At 38.8% G+C, this 10,152-nt stretch overlaps 1 protein-coding gene across 1 annotated transcript in view; it reads left to right on the top strand.

Annotated features, from left to right (window-relative positions):
* Positions 1-287: 287 nt before the first annotated feature.
* The window catches only part of LOC108970177 (muscle segmentation homeobox), a 32,359-nt gene continuing 22,494 nt past the window's right edge, over positions 288-10,152 (top strand). Inside the window, exon 1 of the mRNA XM_018935385.1 lies at positions 288-2,413. Within this exon, the coding sequence (XP_018790930.1) occupies positions 1,048-2,413 (1,366 nt within the window). The 5' untranslated portion in view covers positions 288-1,047. The remainder of the gene's footprint in view (positions 2,414-10,152) is intronic.

Genomic DNA, 10,152 nt, shown 5'->3' on the forward strand with positions numbered 1-10,152 from the left:
GGCCAGCAGCCTACCTTCCACCCTCGTCGAAGGCTTGCTTGCATGACTGGGGCTCCCTGGCTCACCTACATGGAAGCACACACAGCTGCTTGCGCTGTTCTGTACTACCACCGTATGTGCGCCACAGCAAACCGGTATGGTGGTGGTGAGTGTGTGTTGGTGTGTCGAGTGTCGGCTGTGCATGTTGCGCGGAGCGACCGCGTTCGCTCTGTTTCTACAAACGCCTCAATGCTCAGGCACTTGGGTTTGTGAGTATGAAAATAATTCAGTTGTAGACCAGTCGTGATCTTAAACGGATGTGTTGTCCGTTCGTTTGTGCACGCTCGCCAGCCGTATATTTTACCGCTACGCCAAAAGCAAAGTAAAAAGCCAGTGAGCCGATGAAGCAGTGACAAATCGTTTGATTAATAAGTGTTGAATACGAAAACAATTTTGAATATTTTTTTTATTTCATTTTGATAAGAAATTGCGAACGTCGGAATTTTTCACAGTTAAAAAACAAAACAAAAACAATTAATTAAAAATAAACACATATACATATACACACACCACAAAAACTGGTTTTAAAATCCTGACTGCAAATGCATGGTGCTTTCGTTTTTGTTGTAAAGTTAATGAGAGCGCGCGCGCACGGTCGCATTAGTCATTAATTAAAGATTAATTAAAGCGCTTTAGTTGAAAGCTAACAAATTTGTAAGCGACAAAACCAACAAAGGTGACAAGCCAATTTGAGCGTGAAAAGCGAAATACAAAAGCAAAATATCAAAATTTGAAACATATTGAACAAAATTGCAGTGAAACAAAAACAAAACAAATAAAAAATTGCGAAAAGCTTACAGGAGTGTTGAACAAATCTCATTACTTCAATTCAAGCGCTTCGCAGAGTTCGAAACGGTAAAAAATATGTTGTTGTATTTGAAGTCAAGCAGCTGTGCACTGTGACATCTTTTCTTGTATAAAAATTTAAAAACAAAAAATTTTAATTTATTATTGTGCAAAATTATTAAAACGCCAGCACCTGTTATACCCTCGCCACCCCGCTGCCCCATGTTAAAGCTGTCATCCACAGGAATGACTGTCACTGGTTTACGCACAAGCATGACAAGCCCGACGGTACCGCCGCAAACAGCGTCCGCCGCCATCACCACCACCATGACAATGACCAGCCCCAGCACGCTGGTGGTCAGTCCCGCACATCTAATTGGCAACAACAACAATAACAGCACCAGCAATAACAATAATACAAATCTCAATCGCAGCGGTAGCAACAGCAGCCCCACATCACCCTCCACACTCCTCCTAACACATCAGCAACAACAAACGTTGCAGCAACAATTGTTGCCGCTACATACACAGTCAATGCATAGTCACCCGCATCAGTTGAATAAGACCAGCTCGCGTCTGAGTAATTTCAGTGTCGCTTCACTCTTAGCCGATACGCGACCAGCAACAAATTTGTCCCCCTCACGCACCCACAGCGCGGACGGCATGCAAATGGAACCGCGCAATTTATCCAGCCACACACCAGCCGTCACGTTGTCACCTGTTTCGCCGGCAGGCTCCTCACCCGCCTCTCCCAGCGCCGTACATGGCACGCAACCGTTGGCGCCACATCAGCATCCACACGCGCACTTCCATTCCGCCGCCGTGGCACATCATGCGCATTTGTTGCATGCCGCCGCAGCCGCACACGCGCAACAACAACACGCCGCCGCGGTGGCTGCCGCCGCTGCAGCACAACAGGCGGCGGTCGCGGCAGCGGCCAACAGTGGCACTGCCCCACATTTGCACGGCGCAACGGCTCACTTGCGCCACACGTTGAGCAGCAGCTCCGCGGAAGCGCCCACTAATCTAGTTACCACGGAGGGCGGTAGCGGCAGTAACGCGCAACAACAACATCATGCGGCCACATCTCGTCTTGGCTCACCCGCTACACATATGAGCGGCCCCAGTGCGGACACGTCCTCCTCCTCATCGGCCACAGCGTTGCTGGCGAAACATGAACGTCACTCGCCCATCGGCAGTTCGGTAGACTCGGAGCTGGAGTATGATGATGATTACAATGAGCACGACCACGATGGCGAGCATGAACATGATGAAGAGGAGGATTCGATAGTGGATATTGAAGATATGAATGCGGATGACTCACCGCGTTCCACACCGGACGGCATGGATAGCAGCAAATCACCGGAAACGCTTAGCACTCATATGCCCAACTCACCACATCTGCTCTCGCCAGCGGCACTGGCTGCCTCGGGGCATGTGCCCATACGGCCGACACCGTTTAGCGCGCTGGCCGCAGCCGCGGTGGCGTGGGGCGGCATCGGCGGCGGTGTGCCTTGGCCGGGTGCGCGTCAAATGCCACCGTTCGGGCCGCCTGGCCTCTTTCCAGGGCAAGGATTCGGCGGAGGTGGTAAGTGCAGATTTTATTTATTATTTTATTACAATAAAAAGTTAGCGAAGTAAGAGAATTGTTTGCGTGTGAAAAGCCGACGGGCGGTTGTTTAGTGCTTCTGTTAAAAAATATGTTATAGCTAAGCTTAATTTAGCGGAGTGCTGATAGAAATATTTGAATAACTGTGTTTGGGCGCTTAAAGAGTATCTCAAGACGTAGCTGATGTAGTTGTCGTATCGGCACAAAACATTCCTGCAGCAATTTCGAGGAATGGTGCCGAGTTGACACTTCTTCACCGGATAAAAATCTGTATCAGTTTCGGCTACTTAGACCCGACTGTCGTTGAAATATTTGTGGTACTATAATTATGGCATAGCCCATTTCTAATTTTTTAAATTTTATTATGCTATTTTTTTTTTTAGTATCAGATTAAATATGTTAAATCCAACCTGTAATCAGAAATTTATTCTGCAAAATATTCTCATGAATTAAATTCCCTTGAAATATTCTCGAATTAAAATTTTTATAAATTTCAAATTTAATTTTTGAATTTAATCAGAAATATTATTTTCAAAGGTATGAAGGTATTCTCTTGAAATAATATGCCTTCAAATGATATTTTTATAAATTTTAAATTTAATTTTTGAGATTTCTAGATTTTATTCAGAAATATTATTTTCGAAAGTATGATATTTTCCTGAATTCAGTTTTACTGAGTTATTATTAAATTGATTATTTTATAAATTTCAAATCTGATTTCTGAAATATCATTTTTTAAGCAGCGAAATTATTTTCGAAAATATGATATTGTCTTGAAATATTTTCAAATTTATATTTTCATAAATTTCAAATTTGATTTTCAGCAATAAAATACAAATATAAGTTAAAAATATTGAAATCATACAATTTGTATTCCGTTAATCGAATGCTATCCTAACTCTTCAGCTCAAATTTGAAGAAATAACGGTTTCTAAAAATACTCATTCCAATTAAAAATAAACGATCTTTCTATATAATTTTCCTACAAATCCTATAAATGAAGTAATATTTATACTTTGCAAAATATTTTAATAGTAAAAACTAAAATTAAAATTCATGAAATCCCACAATTGACTTTAAAATGTTTTTCAAATCTCTTTTATCAGAAAGTTTCTAACAATTTTTCTACTCAGTGATAATTCAATCACTCATGAAAGTTTCTAAAATGCTTGAAACCATTTGCCATCTCACTCATAAACCTCTCCCATTCAATTGGTCCACAATTGAGTTAACTTTGCGTGTTTACATACACAAATACACAGAAATATACGAGCGTACGCATCAATTACTCACGCACCCATTAGTTATAAGTTTCCTCATTTCCTAAAGGAAAGAACAAAAGACAACAACAATTGTAGAAGATTGACCGAAATTTCAATAAAAATTTACAGAAATTTCAACCAAAAATTTTAATGAATTCCGCAAAACGCTGCCCGGCGCAGCCAACCCTAACAGTGGCGAACCAACAAGCAAGGGCTCATTGAATCATTAAAGATTATTTGACAATTTAATGCTTTCATTTCATTATTTTTTTTTTTTATATCTTTATTTATTTTTTATTTTTTCTTATTTTTTATTTTCACTCTTACAAATGCGAAAAGCTAAAAAAATGTGTGTGTGTGTGTGTGCAGTAAGTAGCCAGTGAAACAAAACCTATTAACAAAAACAATAATAACAATGAAAAAGTCAACGCAAGCAGCATTAGCACAAATGACAACGGGAAGAGCAGCCAAAAAAGCACAAACACACATACATACATATATGTATATAGATATACATATGTATATATATTTATACATTTGTATATATGCACATTATATTATAATTGGATAAGCAATATGTGCTGTGCTGTTGGTTGCCTGGTTGATTGGGCGGCTCTGGCCGTTGGGACACTTATTGCAACTCCGCCGCTTGGTTCTTGCTGTTGTTGTCGACGCAGCGATTCAATGCTGATTTTCGGTTAACCACGCGGCGCAGCAAACAATTACAATTCATTGTTTTACGACATTGCATTGTTTTTGTTGTTGTTTTACATTTATCTGAAATGTCTGCAATATCAATTGGACGGCGCGGCGCGGAATGGCCGCAAACGAGCAATTGTGCGCGGCTGATTGGAGTTAATATGCAATTACGCGATGGGGGCAGCACAACAGCAACAACAACAAGACAAACAAACAAAATGCCTACCATAAAACAAAGAAAAAAACGGCAACAAAACAATAAACATTTTTCATAAAGTTTTCGTACCACAAATGCATGCTTTCCGTGTCTGCTGCTGGCAGCCAATGACTGCTGCGGCGGCGCGACCAGTCAAAATGCGTGCAATTATCAAATTAAATGCAATAAAAAGCCTATTTGGGCGCTGGCACGCAATAAATAATAATATGGATATATGGAAGTATATACATATATATGGAGAAAAATCTGGCTGTTTGCTGCCTCGGCTTAGCTGCGCGCTTCCGGTAGTCTAATAAATAAATAAAAAAACTTTTTCATACAAAAACTTTAACGCTCTGAAAAATAATTGCCATAAATGCGGCTCTTCTTCCGCATTGCCAGTTTTTAGGCGTTTTTGTTGTGTTCACGCGCTTAGATGCCTATCTTGCCACACACTTAATGCACAATTCACACATTGATTGTGCAACAATTTTCGCAATGCATTGAATTTGCATATTCTTAAACCAATATACTTACTTATATGCCACAAAATTTCTTCTATATAGCTGTATAAACCGATGTGGCAAGCTTTTTCCAGCCAATTTGCTTGACGCGCCTTCCGCTACCGCCACTTATGCATGCACTGTTGAGCCTATTTTCAAGTTTATAAACAATATTTGCGCCTTGCACTTGACTAACGAACTAACGGTAAAAGCGACTTACTTGCAACCGCGCCTAGCCAACCACAGTGTTGCTTATTGCAAGAAAAACTTTAATTGTATGCAAGAAGTGTGAAGCACACATACATATGTATCTACATAGATAACCACATTATAGAGTAACTAACGTGCCACAAAAAAGCGGTGGCGGTCGCACAGCGTTTTTGTAACGCGCAACACTTTGTCAACGATGCGGCAAAGCGCGATACAAGCGCATTTGTGGCACCTTTTCAACATGCCGGCGAACCCTTTTTCGAGTGACAAGCAGCAACCATTGTGGCAGCGCAGTAGCAAAAGTCAAAGTACCAAGTCCAACGCAAGTCCAAGTCCAAGTCAAAGAGACAGCTATCGTTGCAGTGTAGAAAAACGTGTGTATTTACTGTGTGTGTGTGTGTGTTTTCGTCAATATTGACTCTGTTTCATATGTGAAAGTCCAATTGCAGCATAGACAATTGCCATGGCTGTTAACTAAGCGTGGCGATGTGTGTGTGTTAAGTTATGCACTGTTGTTGTGCTGCTTATGTATGTATGATTGTTGCCCTGCTTGCAATGCATGTGTGCGGCCTTTTTCCACACCGTTTGCACTCTATACATTTCACCTTTTTTACAATTGCATACAATATGCATGAGGTTGCTCTGCTTTGTAGTTAGAAGTTTTTGTTTTTGTTGTGGTTGTAAAGCATAATTCTGTGCCTGCGGGCTAGCCAACTGCGTTCACACACTGTGCAACATAATTTCGTTGCATTTATTTGCGCTGCGCCACTGTGCATATGGTTTAATGACCAACGGTGGCAGCAGCGCTAGCCACTGGAAGTCTCTAAATTGTTTCTCTAACGAAATTGATGGACTTGTAGCGAATTTAGTTGCATTTGAGTTGCATATACTGTAACTCAAATTAATTGTGCGCATAAGTTTTATAGAAATTTTATCTTATTCGATCTTTTTATGTGCTGCTTTCGGTTGAGTTCCTAATGCAGCATAATCGAGGACTTCTAGATCATCCGTTCACACCATAGTAATGCTTATGTAACCACCGAGCTTTTGTTTTAAACAGAAATAACTGTAATCCCTGGAAGCTTCTTTGAAATTTTGTGTGCAATATTTTCTGCCGCTACAACAACAACAACTTAAGGTTCATCAAATTTTTGAAAATTAAAAAAAAATTATTTACATTCTTTACGAAAACGGTGCATTTTAGCATTTGTGTCAAAAAGAACTTCTCAGGATTGAAAAAAACGTAAAAAAAAATTTCAGCTTTGAAAAAAAAATTTATAATTTTACAAAAATTTTCTGGATTTGCAAATAAATTTAAAAAATCCTCAGGATGGAAAAGAAATATTTTTTTTTTTTTTATAATTTTACAAAGTACTAGTTTGAAAAACTTTTCTGGATTGAAAAACAAAATAAAAACAATTCTCAGTTTTGAAAAAAAAAGTATAATTTTCGGATGCATGAAAAACTGCTTTTATGGCAACTGACAATGCAAATATTAATGTTTAGCACTCGTCTGTAACTTTTGCTCAATAATGCATAGATATCAGCGTCCACGGAGCCTTTGGAATTAAAAAAAAAAAAATATTGAAATTAAGCGGCGACAAGACTTAAAGTGTTGCAAGGAATTGTGCCGAGTTTAAAGACATTGACCAGTTAAAAATCCGCGTACGTTCCGGTTAGTCTGACCCGAAAGTCTCGGGAATTGCGTAAAAGTGATAGTTGGAATGGTCGAAAATAGCATATTTATGCATTACAAAATACCAATTCTGACTGATCAGATCAGTTTTAAAGTTACATATGTTTCTTAAAAGTTTCTTAATTATACATAGAAAGACATCAACTCACAGTTTGGATGTTAAAATAGTCTAAACCGATTATTTGTTTTTTGTTTTTGCTAAAAAAAAAATAATAACTAAACTAAAAAAATAAAATATTTGTGTTCATCGTCACCTGAAATGTTATCCTGTTTTATGTATCATCAAAAAATCGAAAGTGAGTTTTTTATTGCTTACCATTTACACATATGTATTATACAACTCTAACCTTCCGCTGTCAGATATAACCAATTTATAACCGATATATAACCATTTTATAACCGAAACGCAATTATATATATTACTTCAACTAAAATGCAAAACAACTTTTCATCAAAAAAATCGCTCTCAGATAACCATTATTGTATATAACAAATAATAAACATTTTATAACGAAAACTCTAATTTTGTTTCGATATGAATACATGGTAACCAATATATAACCATTTTATAACCAAAACTCAAATTTTGTTTCAGTAGGAGTGGTTTCTAATACATCGTGTTTCATTCTCCTCTAGACTTATGAAAAGTGTTATGATATTATTTCGCATTTTACGTGACGATATGTAAATATAAAGTGGGTTTGGAACTATAAAAAGAATTATTTTACCTAATCAGCAATCGGCGTCCTCTAAAGTAAATTTTCTTTTGAAAGCTTTTTTCCTTATTTTTCAAATTTTATTTTCCAAATCTTTTTTGTTCAAAAAAAAAACTTGAAAACTAAGCAGAATCATTTAAAACATCAAYCAATAAGACTATTTCGACAAAAAAAATTGAAAATTGAAGTACTTCAAATAAATTCGTAGTCCTTCAATGACGGCACTTCCTTTCATCCCTCACCCTATGGAAGATTTAGTGTCACATTAAATTGCAATTGGCCTTTCGGCCACGTACCAACCAGCACAAAAACGGCAATAAGTTCATCAGCAATGACAGCAACAGCAAGAGCAACAGCGGCGGGAGTGTAGCCAAAGGGACAGCAGATAGCATGGCATGCAAATCTATATAAATATTTGTACTTGTAATTTAGTTGCTGGCATTGGCAATGCAACTAACTCTGATGAAATTGGATTTTTCAACAAATTTGAATGCCAGCGCGAAAGACAAGCGCGCGAGCGAGCGAAACAACGAGCTGCGGTAAAAAAAACAGGTGCACTGCGGCAAGAGCACAAAAGGCAGCCAACCAAGTGCAAGCACATACACACATACATACATATAGCTACTAAGGTAGGCACACAGTTAAGTTACAAAAAAGTGCAGCAAATCAGCAGCCTGTCAACTTTTTACTTTGAAGCGGCGCAATGAAACATACGAGTATGCATGTACATACATCCGCTGCCGTTACGGCGTGTATGTGACGCTGCCACTTATTCAGCATTTATCCATTTCTTTTGTGTGATGTGTTGTTTGCTATTTTCTGTTTGTGCTGCGGCTGGATTATTGTCAGCGCTGCAGGTTGCCATACAACTGAAGTGCCGTCGCTTTAGCCGGGCTGTCACCGCCAGCTATGCGTCCTTTGTGTGCGAGTTGCTGTGTGTGACAAGTGTGAGGTACTTAGAACCTCGACAGGTCACATAATGCGACACACACACCTACTCACACACAAGCATGCATATGAACGGAAGACTCTGCTCACCCGCTCGATTGGGCCAATTGGTCATGGCCGATAGCTGGTAGGCAGCAGCGACAAAGCCGAAAACGTGCATAGCTGGAAGTTAGGCTCACTGCCACATGTCAGATTGCCACTTCAGATAAGCGAGATTAGCCGGTGTTGCAGCGGGCGCACCCTGCTGCAAATGTCGTAATTTGGCTACTGACTGTCACTGCGCGCCGCATTACAGGTAGCTGTGTGATGTGGCAAGTGCTTGGCGGCCGTCGGCAGCTACCCAGCTACTGTCTTTATAGCCACACTTCGCGCTGGCTGTCGGCCGAGTAAAAGAAAAATGAAAATGTCGCTTATCTGCCGAATGTGTTACACTTAATTTGAGTCAAATTAAATGATACTTTGTAGGCATTTAACGTATCTATTATAACATGCTTGGACACACACAAAAACCCAACTGTTGGCACACCAGGTTCCTTCTTCAGGCCACACGCATGCAGTTGAGATCTAGAAAACTCCCTCACACACACACAAACACCCACATATCGCTGATAACGCTGCAATAAAACCAACAAATATCCAACTACAAGTTAAGACGTCAGTAGCATTCAGCTCTGTCGCTGACGCAGTCGCAGCGGCCACGTTGAGCTACACAAAATATTCGTGTTTTTCAGCTGATGAGGCCATAAAAAAGTGTCGCACTTAAAAACAAAGCAACGTTTGTTCGAAAAATCAACCGAAAATGCTCTAAATGACAATGTGACAAAGACAAAACAGCAGCAGTTAAGTTAACAGCAACAACAATAACAACTGCTGCTGCTGCTATAAAGCGCACTACAATTATGCCTCGTCTGTTAGTAATTAAGCGTTTTCAGCTGGATATTTTTTCGTAAATAAGCCACGTTAATTGGACGCTGCATTGCAATGGCCCGAAAAATGTAAATTAAAATAATAATGAGCGGCAAATAATGAGAGTAAAGGTGCAATGCCGTTAAAGCTGTATGTGGCAATACTTGAAAAGCTTACACCATAATAGCGGCTAAAAATAGCGAAAATGTTGAAAAATTTATAAAAGAAAATTATGGCCTTTAAACTCTGTTGTAATGTAATTTTATGAAAATGAAGGAATATTGTTTTTATTGAATTCTTTTATAATGCAATTTTATGAAGACCGAAAAATATTTTTATGGAAGTTTTTTTTTATAAATATTTACAGTTTTTATGTTGTGGTTCTGTAAAAGCTAACATAAAATTTAAAACTGCTCCTTCTGCTTAAAATTACTTGTTCGCAATATATGTTAAGTAAAAACTGAATGGAAAGTATTAAAAAACAAAAGTCTGATAAACATTTTTTTAAATAAATTTTCTTAGATCCATCAATTTATCGGTATCTAGTATAAAAAAGCAATATTAAAATTATAAAATTAATTT

Source organism: Bactrocera latifrons, unplaced genomic scaffold (genome assembly GCF_001853355.1).
Source record: "Bactrocera latifrons isolate USDA-ARS-PBARC rearing strain unplaced genomic scaffold, ASM185335v1 scaffold_29, whole genome shotgun sequence".
Lineage (NCBI taxonomy): Eukaryota > Metazoa > Arthropoda > Insecta > Diptera > Tephritidae > Bactrocera > Bactrocera latifrons.